Below are 18,400 nucleotides of genomic sequence, written 5' to 3'. Positions count from 1 at the left end.
AAATGATTCGAATGATTCGAGATTGGTAAACACGGTTGATATGTCATTTAGCGTCAGGGGCGTGCTTTGTATGAACAACTAGAGAAAGGGATAATGCTAAAGATAAATCTTTCAAACATCGATACACGTGAATAAAGTTCTGCACTGAAAGTTTCCTATTTTTGCAGATTGTAAAAAGTTAATGTAATTTTCAGACACAAACTGGAAGAAAAAGCCCTGCTTGAACAGCTACTTTCATATAAAAATTGAATTACACGAAAAAAAAATAATAATAAAAAGAGAAATGAAAATTTCTATGTTTTTACCACTTTTAATTGTAACTAACGTTACTAACGACATTCTCAAACTAATACAATAAACTAACAATGATTCACTACATTCGCCTGAATCTGAATTTACAGTTCACAATGGAATTGTGTTTTAATTGAAAAGGTTATATTTTTAGAAGTGATTAATTTTTACACACTCCTAAAAATATAAACCTTTCAATTCATACAAATCTAGTCTCTAGCGGATTTGGAAAAATGTTATGTATCGCTATGTTATGTTATATCATGCTAGTTCCATAACCTAAAATGTTTTTCCCAAAACCCCCTCATGCGTGACGCCTCTGACTCGTTGTCGCCCCTGAATATCATCAAAATCCCGCCTCATCCATTGATGGCAGAAAAGACCCACATTATAAAGACATTTGTAACATTTTCACCCCGAGCAAGTTTGTAATGATTTTTTGAACACAATTAGGTTTGTTCCGGGTTTTATTGAGTTGGACATCGTAACATTTGTTGTGGGACGCAACATGACTTTCATTAAATTATGTCGCCGAATTTTGTTCATTGTCATTTTGAAATTCATAGGGGTCGGAGAGTTTATCTGGATGTTTCCATATGCGAATATGGTTATTAGTTTTTGATTGTCGAATTTGGTTTTTGTGAATAAATCAAGGAAGCATACGCAGTGCATGGTTAATTTGGTAAAACGGGGAGAACTCTTTTCGACGGAATGAAAGAACACAGAAGTAGTGGGAAAGAAAGTTTTTGGCTTTCTACTACACCATCTTGATACAAAAAAAGAGATGTGGGAATCTTCCAAAAAAAAAGGAAGGAAGTAATCAATTTAAAAATGAGTAACTCTATACATGGATATGTAGATCATGCCAAGAAGTAACTTTCAGACACAAACTGGAAGAAAGTTTTCCTGAAACAGCTACTTTCATATAAACATTGAAAAGAAAAAAATCTTTCGAAACAAATACTCTTATATGAACCCCGAATTATACAGAAGATACTTTTCTCTACTCAGTTTGTATTCCAAACGAATATTTGGAATACAAATAGTTGAATGAATGTCATTACGATGTAATCGATGACATAAGTACTTAGATCAAGCTTATTCCGTGAAATTAAAAGTCGTAATTCATGAATGAATGGTGTGCATTTTCTATAATTTTATTCAATTTGGTACTGAAGAGCCTTAAGGCAAGTGTCTTACGGCGAAACATCGGTGTATACCAGTGAGGATGACAGTGTTCCATGTAAGTGTAAATTGTTACCATTCATTTAAAGTAAAACTCATGTGAATGATATTTAATTTCATTCCATAATGAATATTTGTCATACAAACTGAGTAGAGAAAAGTATTTTCTGTATAATTCAGTGTTCTTGCACCCTCCGAGCCACGGTGTTTGCTGACCTTTTCGGGACATATTTCTTCGGCTACTGCAATCAAGCATTCTTTTATCATTTCCCCATCGGTGAATGGTTTGCCACGTTTTCCGATTTCAAGAGCCACACGAAAGCTGGCGCGAGTTGCAGACTCTTGTTCAGTATTCGCTTTGGTAAACAGAGATTGCTGCGAATTGAGTCCGCGTTTTAAATCTTCAAATTTTTCCTTCCGCAAACTTCCTGTATACTTGGAGTAACTTTGAAGATTTTTCGATTCATAGTGTCGTTTAATGTTATAGTCTTTGAGAACAGCTATGGTTTCATTACAAATTAAACATAGCGCCTTATTACTGGACTCAATCACAAAATACTGAAAGTTCCATTTTTCTTGGAACGTTCTGCATTCACTGTCGATTTTTCGCATCTTTTCCATACTAATAAATCACACATAAAAACAATAAGTCAAATCAAAATACTTTTATTGACGGGTGTTACTTTATTTCACAATAGACAGTTTTGCTTACTTCTCCTTTCCTACGCAGACTAACTCGCAGTTGCGCCGCTAGCCTTTTTATACGCAATTATTACTGCCATCTCGAGGTGATCGGAATACACTAGCTAGAAACAGAACTTTCTCGAACCAATGCGGTAATTCCAAATATTCAATTACGCCTAATGCCACCTAGCGGGTAGCTGAAAAAGATAGTACATAGTACCACTACTCGCCACTAGATGTCGTTAAGTGTCTTAATACACAATAATAATTGAAATGCAAAAAAGCGTAAGTTTGCTTAGGTCACGCACTTTGCGACTATCCTAGTCTAGAAATATAGTTAAGGGCAGAAATTGGCCCTTGCAATAAACTGAAAAAATCATTATGCAGAACGTTCCAAGAAAAAAGGAACTTTCAGTATTTTGTGATTGAGTCCAGTAATAAGGCGCTATGTTTAATTTGTAATGAAACCATAGCCGTTCTCAATTACTATAACATTAAACGACACTATGAATCGAAACATCTTCAAAGTTACTCCAAGTAAACAGGAAGTTTGCGGAAGGAAAAATTTGAAGCTTTGAAACGCGAACTCAAATCGCAGCAATCTTTGTTTACCAAAGCGAATACTGAACAAGAGTCTGCAACTCGCGCCAGCTTTCGTGTGGCTCTTGAAATCGGAAAACGTGGCAAACCATTCACCGATGGAGAAATGATAAAAGAATGCTTGATTGCAGTAGCCGAAGAAATATGCCCCGAAAAGGTAAATGTATTTAAAAGTGTCAGTTTGTCAGCAAACACCGTGGCTCGGAGGGTGCAAGACATCGCAGAAAATATATCATCTCAACTGTCTGACAAAAATGGACATTATGAGTGGTTTTCTCTAGCATTGGATGAGTCAACGGATGTGTCAGATACTGCTCAGGTGTTGATTCTTATTCGCGGAGTTGATAAAAGCTATGAAGTTTATGAAGAACTTCTTGATATTGATAGTATTCACGGCACGACAACTGGGGCAGATATTTTTAAAGGAGTTGAAAATGCCATTAATTAAAAGAACCTTCGATGGAGAAATTTGAAATCTATAACAACTGATGGAGGCAAAAATATATATGGTAAAAATAAAGGAGTGGTTGCACTTGTGTTAAAGGCTGTGGAGAATGATGGTGGTTCAAAACCATTAGTCTTACATTGTATCATTCATCAACAGTCCTTGTGCGGAAAACGTTTGGATATGTCTGAAGTTCTAAAACCAGTCATATCAGTTGTTAACTTCATCAAATCCACTGGGCTGAATCACCGACAATTCCGCGAGTTTATTCAACAGATTGGAGAAAATGATTTACCATATCATACTGCCGTACGCTGGCTTAGTTGCGGAAAAGTCCTTAAGCGCTTTTTTGAACTTGGAGCAGAGATCGAAATTTTTTTAAATGAGAAGCAGCGCCATTTTGCCGATTTAGAAAATAGTGAATGGATGTGGAAGTTAGCCTTCTATGTCGATTTGACAAATCATATGAACGAATTGAATTTGAGATTGCAAGGAGAAAATCAGCTTCTCCCTGATTTATACACCAATATCAAATCCTTCAGGCAGAAAATAATACTATTTCAATCGGAATTACGTGAAAAATGTTTCACACGTTTTCAAACATGTGAAATATTCAGCCACACTATAGAGACTGAATTTTCCGTCAATTTTGCAATCGAAACTTTGAGTGCTTTGAAGATAAATTTTGATACTCGTTTTTCAGATTTTTATGTCCTTGCGAATGAAATTGAGCTTTTTCAAAATCCTTTTGATTCTGACATTGAAACCCTGGCTCCGGAAGTCCAAATGGAAATTATTGATTTACGGTGCAGTGATATGCTTAAGAACAAATATCAAAATTCATATTTGTTGGAATTTTATAAGAGTCTTCCACTGGAACAATTTGATAATTTGCATAAATTTGCTCGTGGGTTGTTTTCTGTTTTTGGTACTACTTACTTGTGTGAGAAAACGTTTTCAAGATGAAGTACACAAAGAATGTTTACAGATCTCAATTAACCGATGAGCATCTTAAATCTTTTTTGATAATTGAATTGGTACAAGTAAAATTGATCCACAACTACAAAGTATTGTCGGTGGAAAATCACAATTACATAAATTTCATTAGTGTTTTTGTTTTACTGTGGTTCATTTCAATTATTTGTTAGTTATTGATATGCTTAAACTTAGATACTGTTCAAGAAGATAAATGTCTCCGAGCCGAATATAAATATGTTAGGTCAGAGAATTTCGCTTTCTTATTCAATAAGTTTATCGGGGGTTAAAATGAAAACCAATTTGTCTTGTTACAATCGAGTCGCTGGAATTGCAAAGGCTGCTTCTCAAAAGCTTGGAACACTGTTCCGAACCAGAAATCTGTACACAACTCAGCAACTTCTGATGCTTCATAAAACACAAATCAGACATTCTTTGAAGTATTGTTTCCATGTATGGAGCTCTGCTCTCAAAAGACACCCAAAAGACATTAAGCAGCAGCTGACTCCTTCATAAAAAATGTCTCAAACATTCCTCGAAAAGTTTCGTTCTACAGAACTTTCCTTTGTGTTAGAAAAGATAATCAACATACTCCTTCAATGCTTTTTTTCTGTAAGAAGTGCGAAAGACTCGATGATAAATATATTGAGATATGAACACAGAAACACATCAGCATTTAGCAGAAACCATAGTGCGTCGTTTTATTCGGAAGCATCAGACTGTTTACTGTAAGGCGATTATTCCACTAGACAAAAATACCGCTCCGTTTGACACCCATCCACAACACATTTTCTGTATTAGGTTCCAGGGGGTAATCTCTTATTCCTCGCCTATAATCTAATCTGCAAGTTTGCAATAAACTTCCAACAAAGACCCGGAGTAAGATTCTTTTAAATCACAATTTTATTATCTGAAGTGGATGACCGCCGACTGTGAAATCTGTCCAGAATAGCGTCGAGTCCTTTGAGCTCCAGTTTTTACCTGATAATCCATTGTGGCAGTGCGTTATCCGTGTAAACAAGGCCATTATTAGAAAAGGACTACGAGTTTTTAGTGTCCTGTTGGTGTGAATCCTCACGCCTGTGGGAGCTTTCATTGGCAGACGCGTCGAACTGTGATAATGTTCTCACATTTAGGTCGTTCAGTATGTGGTTCAGTGTTCGCTGATCCCGATAATAGGTCTTGAATTTCGTTTGGCAGTAGCGACTCGTTATTTTCTAACGCAAAATATGTTGGGAAGATAATAGACTTTTCATGAACGCACTTACAGTGTTCATTCAGGTAGACTATGGACTTTTGTCAATAATTGTTCATGCAGAAACATGGAAAGAAAGGAACTAAACTGATGGCTGAGAGATATATTGTCAAATTTGGGAAATATTCATGAAATAATTCAAATTTATTTAGGCGAATACATGTATTGAAATATGTTTCAACCTCAGCTTCAATATTCTAAAACAAAAACACTCAGTATTCAGAATTCCATCTTTTAATATTCCAAGTTCATATCACATCAAAATTGATACGATCACAGGATATAGAAATATAAAACAATCTCTAAATATGCAAACTTTGCACAGATTGCATACTGAGCCTTTCAACTCAGTACAGTGACCGTATCAAAGTTGAAATGTCAGCCTATAAATCTTCATAAATATTAAGAGAGGTCAAGATCATAGACAGACGGTATTGAGAAATTCATTCAGTATCAATTGATCTTCATAAAAGGTTCCAGTAATGCAGCACATCTCTTTTTCTTCGATCCTGCTCAGTATAATGTAAGTTTTTGGTAATTTATTGTATTTTTGATTGACATTTTAATATAAGTTTATTCCTGAAGTATTTTCCCCGTTTCGTTACAATACATATTCAATTGAGTTTTTGAATGAGTTCTTTCATTATTTGTTTGAATGATGAATGGGTGAAACAGCGAATAAAATTCTCTCGTTAATAAGCCAAGCGAGTACTGAGTTTTACCTTACACACTACATAATAATGATAATAATAATAATAATAATGTTCAGGTTTCAGGCTCATTAGCCACTCGCCAGTGCAAGATAGTGGCCATCATCGATCTAAAGTCAATGATATTCCACAATTGAAAATCGGAATTCTTTCAGAGTATTTCATTCCTCTTCCTAAGTTGGAGCGACCAACAAAATGTCACTCCATCTATTGGACCTACTGTGTATCCGAGAGTAGCTTGAACATTTAAAGTTTATTTCTTTCGATTTGTTTATTGCCAGTCTTTAAGCATATCCCACTGACTAATAGGAAAAATATCTAGGAATTTACATTTTTATTTCGCTAAATACCATTGTGAAGGTTTTCTTTGTAATATGATATGCCTTCACCTGGTAGTTATTTTACTAGGACTATCAGAAAATCAATAGAACGTGGCTACCAATTTGACTGTATTCTATCTTGCGATCTTCATAGAAATTCTTTTCGATAATATCTCCAATACAGAAGAATAGACATGGGAGGGCACAAACATGGTCTTTCAATCCACTGCTATAGTATTTTTCAGACTTTCAGAGTAACTACAAAGAGTCCAAAAATTAATTTATTGTGGACTAGCGACTCGAACCAGCTTCACATACAGTGCAGTACAGTTAATTGATAATAATGATAATAAAAATCATAATGATAATGATAAACGAAAAGTGAGGGGTTCATCATGGCTTGCCAGGATGGTGTCGTCAACACCTTAGTCTACCGCAGTTGCGTGATGGGTATAGAGGTTCCGGACACAAGGTGCAGGGCCTGCCGCGAGGCGCCCGAGACACTAAAGCACTTGCTATCAGCATGTCCGGCATATGCAGTCTCGGCCTATATCCATCGAAATAACGCGGCCCTAAGAGTGCTATATTACCATCTATGGCACTCTTACGGTATTGACGAGACACCGTTGTTGCCCGGGGATATTGAATCCGTTGTGGAGAACGAGAAGTGCCGAATTTATTGAAACTATTCGTTCCTCACCCTCAGGCTCAGGGTCACATTTATTCGTAAAAATTGACATCTTGACATCCGTTTCCAACATGTAAAGAATATATATTCTCTCTAGTTGCACACTAATTTGTACCAACTGTCTATGACTCGTCACAAATGTATATTCATAACGTGATTAATAAAAATCTATCTATCTATTTATTTATTTATCTATCATCTGAGGTGGCAGTCTATTATTATATCTAAGTATTTAATTTTTTTTTCAGGTTTTATCACGGCTTCTTCAGATACTACGAGTTCGTATTTTGGTAAGTTAACATCAAAGCTACTAAAAGGAAAGTAAACACTTTTTTTGAAATTGATTGATAGTAGCCTATAATCAAACCATTTTTTAATTTCACACATATCATGTTCAAGTTATATTTTTAAGTCATACCAATTATTGTCACTACATAAAATTACAGTATCGTCCGCAAAACTGATGATTTTTGAGGAGGTTTTTATAAGGAAAATATTATTCAGATATATGTTGAAAAGTATGGGTCCCAACACCGTTCCTTGGGGACACCACAAGTTACTTTCTGTTTTGTTCTTTCATGCATTAGCTCGAAATTGCCGTAACCAATGAAGCCTCCGTAAGGTAAAACATGCTCATCAAGGATGTTGCGTATATACCAGTTAGCATTCATTCTTGAATTCATCTCTATAAGTTGTCGTTGGTGTTGTGGCGCAGTCTGTAGGATCTTGAGAAACGCTGATATCCAAACAGCGGTAGTCTCCAGACTTTCGACAAGAAGAAGAACAAGCACCAACCCAATGGACAGGACGGTCTCTTCAGCAACAAGAAACCCGCTTAAGTCGTCGCCGTTGCCCATCCGTTGTGAAGAAATCACTCTAGGAAACACACAACATAATGGAATCACCACCAAAGCTAACTCTATGTACAAGATTACATTCTGCTAAACGTTCTTCAGATCTTCTATATACTTGACCACGTCTATCTGGCCTCCATAATGGTATTCTTGTTTCATCTGTGAAAATAATTTTTCCTCACCGATGTTCATTCCAGTTGACATGGGCTATGGCAGTAACCGTCTAGATTTGTGACGTGGCAGAAGCCTAGGAACTCTGGCAGAGTGTTTTGGATTCAAATCAACTTCTTTTAGTCTTTTTACCACTGTTTTGACACATATGTTAACTTGTTTTGAGGTAAGTAAATCAATTCTGAGATGCGGAACTGTAAGCGTGCGATTTCGCAAAATCGAATTTTCAGAAATTGGTCATCTCTTACATCCTTGACCAGGCTACCTTTTGTACTCCCCAGTCTCATTATATCGCTTCACAATACGAGAAACAGTCTGTTACAGATTACATATTTTGTTTATTTGTTTATCATTCAGTATATATTTTTTTGTTCCATTTAGTTAGCTATGAAAGAGATATCTGTTTTAAAAAAAGTTGTAGTTGTTGATTGTCAAAAAAGGTCAATAGACGTCAAAAAGTATAATTTGGTATTTTCTTGAAAAATACAGTTTCTAAGGAAATTACATGGTCCTTCGAGCCGGATTAGACATCAAAATATAGTATATACAGTCCACAAATACGTACTGAAAAGGAAACATGTCTGAATATTGGAGAAGATCTCAGAGAAAAAATGCTGGCAAGACCAATAATTTTGATGATTATTTTCGATGTCCGCTGGCATTAAAGAGTAATATTCAAAGTATTCATGACACTGTTCAGTCAGAATCAAATATCTTCATTTCTTCATGCATCAGCAAGGAGACGCAACTCAGGCGCTGGAAATTGTCCAACCAGCTCCCATAGAAGAGCCGAAAGGTTCCGGATTTCATGTACAATCTAATAGAACTGGCAGTAGGGATGGAACAGATCCAGGATCAATCAGGTATCCATCAAAAGTATCAGATTCTACTAGAAAATCGGCAAGAAAATCAAATGAATCCAAGGTATCCTCAAAGAGGGTAGAAATTGAAAGGAAGCGTTTGGCGTTGGAGACTGAGGTCGCGAGGACTGGGCTATTGAGGGAAATGAAAAAGCAGGAATTCGAAAATCAAATGAGGATTCTAGCTCTTCAGAAAGAGTTAGCTGAAACTAGAATTGAAGAGAAAGAGTTATGCTCTACAGGAGACATCAGTTCGAGAAAATTGCTTGCAGAGAGCACAGATAAAGAAAACATGTTCAGAGGAGTACAAGAATGGGTTGATAAGTGTGAAGTGCATTCTGTTACTTTTTCATTAGAAAAAACGGAAATTCAAAACACAGATATGTCACAGGGAAATGACATTTCAAAAGTATGTCATGTTGTCGCCGATGCCATTAGAAGTGTTTCGAATTGTTCGAGTAATCAGACAATTGCTAAGGAACTACTTTTTTTTGATGGCAAACCAGAAGACTGCCCGTTAATTATTAGTCAATTCAACAGGAAAACTGTTACGTATCTATACTCAGATGATGAAGTGATACTAATGTTACAGAGGTGCCTGAAAGGAGAAGCTCTTGATGCGATAAGGAGTTTATTATTGCACCCTAAAAATATTATTCATGTTATTGAAACATTAGAAATGCGTTTTGGTCGTCCAGAATACGTCATTGGTTCTTTGATAAACAAAACTCAGAATTTGCAATTTGTTAGAGATGGCGATTTTAATAATTTTGTTAAATTTTCATGTCACGTCAATAACCTAGTAGCTACGTTAGAGCAATTTGAGGCAAGTAATCATTTGAATAATCCGTTTCTACTGAAGCAGTTGGTAGGAAAATTACCCAATAGTCTGAAATTACAATGGGGACAGAAGATGGTGCTAAAAGGAGGTAAGGTGAATCTGAAAGATTTTGGAATCTGGACAAATGAATTATCTTCAGCTGCATGTTATGTAAGTCAAAGAACATTCCCTACTATACCACTCACCATCAGAAAAAATTTAATAATTCAAAATCGGAAAATATCTTGGTTGCTACAAATCAAGCAAACGATGGCCCTAAATGTCTTTACTGTAATAAAACTGGTCATGAAATTTACAATTGTTCCATATTGAAAAATGATAGTATAGATATTTGTTGGTCAAAATTATACAAAACCAAAATTTGCTTCTGTTGTTTGAAAACTGGTCATTCAAAGAGGTTTTGTAGATCAAAACAACGCTGCGGCTTTAAAGGATGCGAATTACGCCACCATAGCATTCTGCATAAAAGTGAAGTTTCTGATGTACTTTCTCGTACATCATACAGTTTGTCTCACCAACAATAATTCTAAAGTTCTTCTCAGGATAGCTACTATCAAGATTTATGGCCCAAAAGGGTATTTAAATACTTATGCTCTGTTCGATGAGGGACCATATCTTTGATAGAAAGTCAGATTGCAGAACAACTAGGATTATCAGGGGAAACGAAACCTTTACGCATGCAATGGGCTAAGAATATTGTTTCATATGATGAAGGTTCAAAATGTATCAATATGAAAATTTCTGGAGTCCATGAAGGGGCAAGAATCTTCCAAATGAGTGGTTTGAGAACAGTAACAAATTTGTCTTTACCTTCTCAAACCATCGTGATGGATAATTTCAAAGATTATGTACATCTTCAGGGACTACCCATTCAAGATATGGCAGATGCAAATCCTACTGTTCTCATAGGTCAGGACAATATCCGTTCAACAGTAGTAAGAAAAATTTATCAGGGTTCTGAACATAGTCCAATTGCTTCTAAAACTAATTTAGGATGGGTTATCCATGAATTAAAATATGCAATATGTTTATCCGAGAGTGTATATTTGATTTGATTCGATTTGATTGGGAAGAATGCTAGCATAAGTGTATTAGATCGAGGAAGAATATTCTGAAGGGGAAGAAATTGATGAATAAATCAACAATGTTATGAGAAAAACCAAATTCACCTTATTTTTCGAACAGGCACCGTATTTGATTTCATAGACCACTTAAGAAGTGGAGAAATGTAAAAAGAGTTCAATGAACAATCAACATTTTCAAAATGACATTCAACAGCAAACAGATCTAATGAATATTGAATAATTTTTCATTCAGAAAATAGTTATCAATTCACATTTAAATACACAATATGTCGAGATTATCTCGGCACATATTTTTCACGGATTTTGAAGGTATTCACTACTCATTCACTTATACTATTGAATATTCCTCCTTATAATTTCAAGCTTAGTACATGCTCGAGAGCATTGTGTTCACACCTTGACCATTACAAAACTCCTCGTCCGTTAACAAAAAAAGTAACAACCTAATAGAGCGCCTAACATGTTCAGAAAAAGGAAATAACAAGTCCTAATCTTTGAATCCATTGTGAATGACATGAAAAGAGCACTGTGAATGGCAAACCGAACCACAATATGTGTCGGAATATTGCATTTCAAGCAGCTTCTCTTCCACTATATTTACAGTATCTCTTGCGGATCTTGCACGCTAACAAGTATCAAAAGGCGGCTTAGGCATTATTCGCCATGTTTGTAGGATCCCGGGTCATTCTTAATGGAGTTTGTTTGCGGTTTTGAAAGGTACCCTGTAGCGAAATGGCCCGTGTCTCTCTAAAAATGTTTCAGAGCTGGGTAGGGGTATCTACGAAGACCTATAATTTATTAGAATGAATGAGGGTACCTACCGAGAATTTTTGATTGTTTTGGATTATCGCTTCGCAGGAAATGTATCTTTTGTTGCAACTTTTGTACTGGCGACAAAGAAATAATACTGTTTATGCTATTTTATTATTTTTCATTCATTTGAAAAAATTGGAAATGCAGATTGTTGGAGAACACAAAATCGTTCGATACATTTTTGATGTTTCCTTTGTACATGGTATTTCCTAACAGAGGGTGATTCTTCAGGTCGTTTAAAAAAAAGTTCTTATGGACATACAGTGTCACCATTAAAGTGCGCACCATATGGGAAACTTTTTTTTCGAAAAGTTTCTATGAAGTTTAACTTTGGCACTTGTTTGTGCTTTAAATTTAACTTGAAATGATGCGGCCAACTGCGACCCACTGACGTTCAGTGTTTGTCAAATTCAACTTTTTTCTATTTTAATTGAAAAAGTGCATTTCAAGATCGAATTTAACAAAAAGTTACTTGAAAAAGTTGTGTCTACGGCAATTTTATATTCATATGCCAAATTTTATGCAACTAGGATAAAGTTAACGTTTTGCTTATTTTTGTTCGGTTAATTGTCATCAATTCATGTATACATAACAAACTCATCATGGAGTTTAACTTTTCTAATAAATTTATACTCATACGGACATTTTTAGAGAGAAATTAAAAATGTGCTATAAAAATTTCAACATGACTGGTGCAAAGTTTCAATCACTTGGCTATTTTCTTAAACAAACGTCAGTACCTTCAATTTTGAAAAAGCAAACACAACTCAAAAACTGCAATACGTATTAATAAAATTACTAGAGTTGAAATTACATTAAAATTTCAATATTCAGTATTTACAGATTATTTATAAACACTAACTAGAGCGGTAAGGATGCTTAATCACGTTGAATAAAATTTTTAAGTAGGTCTTGACAAACAAAATTCATGCTATGGTAGTGTCAAGTTGTTGATTAACTTGTCAAATTTTTAACAGTTATTGTTGCAATAATGTTGTCTCTTCAGGAAAGAATAGAAATAGTTTTAATATGTGGTGAGAATACACCATACCGGCAAGTAGCTAACATTTTCAATGAACGGCATCCAGGAAAAAATGTTCAACATACTACTGTGTCAAGGATAATATCGAAATTCAGAGAAACAGGATCCGAAGCAAATCAATTTAAGAAAAAGCACACTCCAAGTAAATATGATGAGGAGGCCCAACTTAACTTTTGTTCTAAAGTTATTGAACATGGGCAAACGAGCATAACCGATATTATAAAAAATACCGATAACAAGAAAGAAAGTGTTAGAAAATTTTTATTAAAGAATAAATGTTGGCCTTATAAGCCAAACATATTATTAACACATTTAAAGAACGAGATTTTGATGTCCGTTTGGGGTTTTCATTCTAGTTTCAAGGAGAGAGAGAAGAAAATGTAAAGTTTCCGTATAAAATTTTATGGACAGATGAGGCAACGTTCTCTTCAAATGGAACGGTAAGTTCTCAAAATTGCCGATGGTGGGCCTAAGAAAATCCCAATTTCACAGTTGAATGTTGTGATCAGTATTCCTTTAAAACTAATGCATGATTTGGGATACTTAACGACCAAATAATTGGGCCATTTTTCTTTAGGGAAAATTTATCAGCCGTCGGTTATCTCAACCTTTTAAATAATGAGGTTAGTGAAGTTTTAGATAATATGCCTTTAAATATTAAATACGACCTATGGTATCAGCTTGATGGCGCACCAATACATCACACGGTTGCTGTTAAACAGTCCCTCCAACAAATGTTCAGAAGCAAAGTTATTGGACGTAACTGGAAACATTATTGGCCACCTACATCACCCTGCTTGACGCCTTTAGACTTTTTCTTGTGGGTTTACCTGAAACAAAAAGTGTACCGAAGTAGACCATTTACTGACATACAACATCTGGAAAATAACATTCGCGAGTGCTGTGCAAATATAAATCCCCGATTTATTGAAAATGCAGTTACAGATGTCAGTAGAAGGACCATAATTTGTATTGAACGTGGAGGACGACATACTGAAATGTAGGCTATAAGTGTTTGACAACCTCATTTAGATCAATAAGTAATTTTTTGTACCCATTTGTATTTTCTATAATATTATTGTTGCTTGAAATTTATAATATTAATAATAGTTCTATAGAAATTATTTGCATTTTTTTTGTTGCCTCTGCTTTTTCGAAATCAATGGTTTGTTTAAGAAAATAGCCAAGTGATTGAAACTTTGCACCAGTCATGTTGAAATTTTTATAGCACATTTTTAATTTCTCCGTATGTCCGTATGAGTAAAAATTTATCAGAAAAGCGAAACTCCATGATGAGTTTGTTATGTATACATGAATTTATAACAATTAACCGAACTTGTTTTTTAAAATAAAGGGGATATCTGTCAAAAATAAGCAAAACGTTAACTTTATCCTAGTTGCATAAAATTTTCATATGAATATAACATTGCCGTAGACCCAACTTTTTCAAGTAACTTTTTGTTAAATTCGATCTAGAAATGCACTTTTTCAATTAAAAAAAAGAAAGTTGAATTTGACAAACACTGAACGTCAGTGGGTCGCAGTTGGCCGCATCATTTTAAGGTAAATTTAAAACACAAACAAGTGCCGAAGTTAAACTTCATAGAAACTTTTCGAAAAAAAGTTTCCCATATGGTGCGTACTTTAATGGTGACACTGTATGTCCCGAGTTGACTAGTTTCTGAGATACAGGGCGTTGAACTTAAATTGAGTTGGAAGTAATGTCTTCGTTTTAAGAATTTGTATAAAAGGTGTATATAATGAATAGCATTTTTCTCATTTTCCAAAGCATCTCAACTTTGTTGAACTGATTTCCGGAGAATATCGAATATTATCACAGTTATTGATATTTAGGAAATTCTATTTTGAGGGATAGAAAGTGCTATTTACCAGATATAATATTTTTTCATAGTCATACAAAAGAAAGTATTCAGTTTTTCCAAGCTTATGTCTCTTGGTATGCGGTAATAACATATTGTACTTTGATATTGTTATTTTGAACTGATTTTTGTAAATTATCGTTAGGATGTAAAGAAAAACGGAACACTTTGAAGAATATACGTTATTCGAAAACTAGCCAAATTCACATTTTATGAACCATGAACTATATTATTATCGTTTGAAACCAAGTATTCGGAAACAATAATTTAATTTTCAGTTACTTTTTGATTTGCAAACTCTGTCAAGCACGACCAAAATTTATAGCTCTGAATTCATTAAGTTTCCTACTTTTCATATAGTTCTTGATAAAATCAACTATATATTGAGGAATCTAGTTCATTGCATTCATACTGAGTTGGTTTCGTGTTCTTGTATACAGTAAACTACAACAGGTAAAACTTCTGTATTTTTGTGAAATCACATTTTTCATGAGTTTCAAAAAAAATTTGAATTTGGTTTCTGTTGATCATCAAATTCAGATATGGATAAATTATTGAAAAGATTGACATATTATTGAACGAAAGTCCTTTTTTGTGGAGAAAAAATCAGTTTCTATAGACCTTCTTTGGGTATTTTCACTTTCAAAACTTCTTTGACATTTGTCGACTGCGAATAAACTTAGATTCTGTCCATTTCTTAGAATTGAGTCAGATTTTTGTCTGCGAATTTCTTAGCTCTTTTTTGACAGTCAAAATCATCAAATACGACAAGTTACTGGTATATTTTCATTTTTCATTGCGAAGAATACTTTGAATTTACGCAGTAACTTATTGGGGTAGAATGAAAAGTTTGCTGTTTCTACACGTACGTAAAGTTCTCCATTATGATTTTTAAATCATTTTAGATTGTGAAGAAGGTCGATGAAACACTGATTTTCCTCCACAAAAAATGACTTTCGTTGAATAATAATATATTATTTATTTATTTTGGTTATGACACATTACTTTTCATCCACTCGAAGAGGAAAGTTTCATTCTAATATAACAAAAGTTCTTGGTTCTCAAGAGATTCAAAATTACTGTAGTTAACAAAAACAATATGTGATTTCTCATTGACTGGTCAAGAAAAGTTCACAAAGAGATTGAAAAGAGAGCATCAGAAGTGATTGGGTGAAATTTCGTAAGATTGCTTATATCAATTGATGAATTGAAGAAAAAATAAGTTGAAAGAAAGTTCATATCTTCTTGGAATAGACTTTATGTAGCTATCAATCGAAATTTATAATGTACCTTCAACATTTCAATAACTATTTTTCAGATTTCCATCATTCGAAATGAGTTGGATCATAACTTTGGCTCTTGTTTCATTGGGATCATCTGTCACATTTGCCGCTTTAGATGAGAAAGTAAGTGTCACCAAAATGACGTATTTATCTTCGTTTTGCGTGTTGAGATTTTGAAAAGTGTTCAGTGGAAATCTCAGTTGTCATCAAGTCACGAAAATCTCACGTCAATAACAAAGAATAATATTAATAAAAAAGTCTGAACTTCAAAAACAATTCGTTTTGCAGGACTTCGGCAGTTCTCTACAACAAGTGTATAAATCTTTCCATGACAAATGTAATATGGTAGTTGGGATAAACCAGAAGGATATTGACGAAATGAAAAATGGAACATTTGCCAATAATGAAAGGGCTCAGGTAATGTTTAGTGATATAATTTATGGACAGATTTGAAATGAAGAATCTATTCTATGAATATACTATGTGATTGTTAATATGTATTGAATATATTCTGTTTTTTGCAGCGTTACGTACTGTGTCTCTACGTTTTCTCGGGTGTGGTGAGTAGAAATACTGTATTAATGAGTTTCAATATCAGATACGTATTTCCAAAAAATTTGTTCGAATGACGTCATTGGCGTTTTAGGAAATAGAGTATTCATGAAGTGATGATAATTAGTTTGATTATTCCAGGGTTTCTTTTTCTTGAAACTTTCAACTTTTGGTTTCCATTTCATAATTGCATTGAATCATATCTACAGATTTAATATACAATAATACGATAATAATACAATAGTTGATACCAATTAACAAGTGAGGGATTGAAATCATTTCTGGAACAAATTGAAAGAAATGTTTTGGCTTTCTACTTCATCTTCATACTAAAACATGTATGAGTATAGAGCGGATTTTTCAAAATGTATTGCTTTTTTTCTCTCTTCCGTTCTTTGGAGGATTCTACTTATCTATAAGTAGAATGCCAAAACCTGTCTTTCCCAAAAATGTCTAAAACACCTGTTGCAAATTTGTGATTTGTTTTCCATTTTCAGTTATCCACTGACCTCAGTGTCAATATAGATCTGCTTGAATATTATGCCCCAGGAAAAATCAATGAACAAACTTACATTGACTGTATTGAAGAAACCAAAAAATCTGGTGAGTTTCTTGATAACTTTCCCATTATTTTATTTCCGCCAAATGCTATGGAAATGTTCACACTGAAGTAATAACAAAGACGTTCCAGATATGTGTATTCCAAGAATGATTCCTAATATTTTTTACTTCTTCCTAATTGGTCATTCTTTTCATTTCTTTGTATTGGTGGAATTTGTGCTTATTGAAAGTTTGAGAAATTAGAATCAAACCATTACTTACGATCAACATGACCATTAAATTCAAAAACAATTTAATAAAGTCACGTCGCATTATTCTCATCATTCATTTCATTTGGATCTACAGGTATTCATGAACCAGCACATCTCATGATATGGAAAGCTACACAATGTATTTACAACAAAGATCCTGAGGTGAGTTCTACTGAAAATTTTGATATCAACATTTTTCTCTACAGCCTACGAGGTTTGTTTAGAAAATAACGAGACGGTTTTCTGTGAGACAAACAAAAATCCTCTCAGTTATTAGCTAAACCCTGTATACAATTGAAAGAGAAGACACTTCAATGAAACATCACTTCATAATAGCTTTAGAATTGTTTCGAAATGAAGCTTACAAAACTAAGAATAATGGGAGTTTTTTTCCCTGCTAGAACTTTTGACTTCATCAACTTATTTCAAAGACGATGCAAACAATTTCACGATGATCTAACTCTGTTTCAGTTTTGAATATAGTCTCAAATTTCTTGATTTTATTCATTCATTGGTATTTTCAATTTGAAATCATTGTTTGATATAATGTAAAATGTATTTACATTTTCAGAATTTCCTCATGTACTGAAGAGAAAACGGGCCAACGAAATGGAAGCAGCTTCGACTTGATGTGAATGCTATGAAAAATTCCAAAATGTTGATTTAGGTCTATGGAGAAAAATGTCTCAGTCAATAAATATTCTAACCCAATATATTAGTTTTTTTTTCGATACATTAGGTCGTTTGATACCACTGATATAGAATTCAGTTCGATAACAAGGAGTACTGAAGACGAAGATAGAATATACAAATCCAATAGTTTTGAATTTTATTGACAAAAACCAAAATTGATGAACTATATCAAACTTCAATGAAATGTATGGAAACATAGAAAACGTTTTTGTACTATATCTTAAACGGTACCAAATACTCTCAAATAGATAATGAAGAGACTGACCTGTTACTTAATGAAAATGAACACTATCCATGATACCTGTGATGCACTGTTCGCAACCTTTGGTGTAGTAATGAATATTATTGGAGTTTTTTTCCA

At 34.1% G+C, this 18,400-nt stretch overlaps 1 protein-coding gene across 2 annotated transcripts; it reads left to right on the top strand.

The window, feature by feature from the left end:
- Positions 1 to 7,420: 7,420 nt before the first annotated feature.
- LOC111510449 (uncharacterized) lies at positions 7,421 to 18,057 on the top strand. Of its 2 annotated transcripts, none has more exons than XM_074186365.1 (7): positions 7,421 to 7,443; positions 16,018 to 16,105; positions 16,271 to 16,399; positions 16,507 to 16,542; positions 17,032 to 17,137; positions 17,441 to 17,508; positions 17,918 to 18,057. In XM_074186365.1, exons 2-7 carry the CDS (start codon positions 16,034 to 16,036, stop codon positions 17,933 to 17,935), a joined length of 429 nt encoding a protein of 142 aa, XP_074042466.1. In that variant the 5' UTR covers positions 7,421 to 7,443; positions 16,018 to 16,033; the 3' UTR covers positions 17,936 to 18,057. The 2 variants fall into 2 exon arrangements, with proteins under 2 accessions (XP_074042466.1, XP_023022142.2); XM_023166374.2 differs by lacking the exon at positions 7,421 to 7,443 and adding an exon at positions 15,092 to 15,152.
- The last annotated feature ends 343 nt before the right edge of the window (positions 18,058 to 18,400 follow it).

This window comes from Leptinotarsa decemlineata, unplaced genomic scaffold (assembly GCF_025532065.1).
Source record: "Leptinotarsa decemlineata unplaced genomic scaffold, Ldec_3_MD MMD2_tig00078422_RagTag_RagTag, whole genome shotgun sequence".
Lineage (NCBI taxonomy): Eukaryota > Metazoa > Arthropoda > Insecta > Coleoptera > Chrysomelidae > Leptinotarsa > Leptinotarsa decemlineata.
Note: the sequence above shows the minus strand (reverse complement) of the source record. Positions and strands in the feature narration are given on the sequence as shown.

What these genes read in the sequence shown, in the direction of transcription:
- LOC111510449 (XM_074186365.1), top strand. Translation starts at nt 16,034, where the DNA reads ATGAGTTGGATCATAACTTTGGCTCTTGTTTCATTGGGATCATCTGTC. An exon ending in TTGCCGCTTTAGATGAGAAA is followed by an intron (nt 16,106 to 16,270) that starts GTAAGTGTCACC and finishes TTCGTTTTGCAG; the next exon opens with GACTTCGGCAGTTCTCTACA. An exon ending in TGAAGAAACCAAAAAATCTG is followed by an intron (nt 17,138 to 17,440) that starts GTGAGTTTCTTG and finishes TTGGATCTACAG; the next exon opens with GTATTCATGAACCAGCACAT.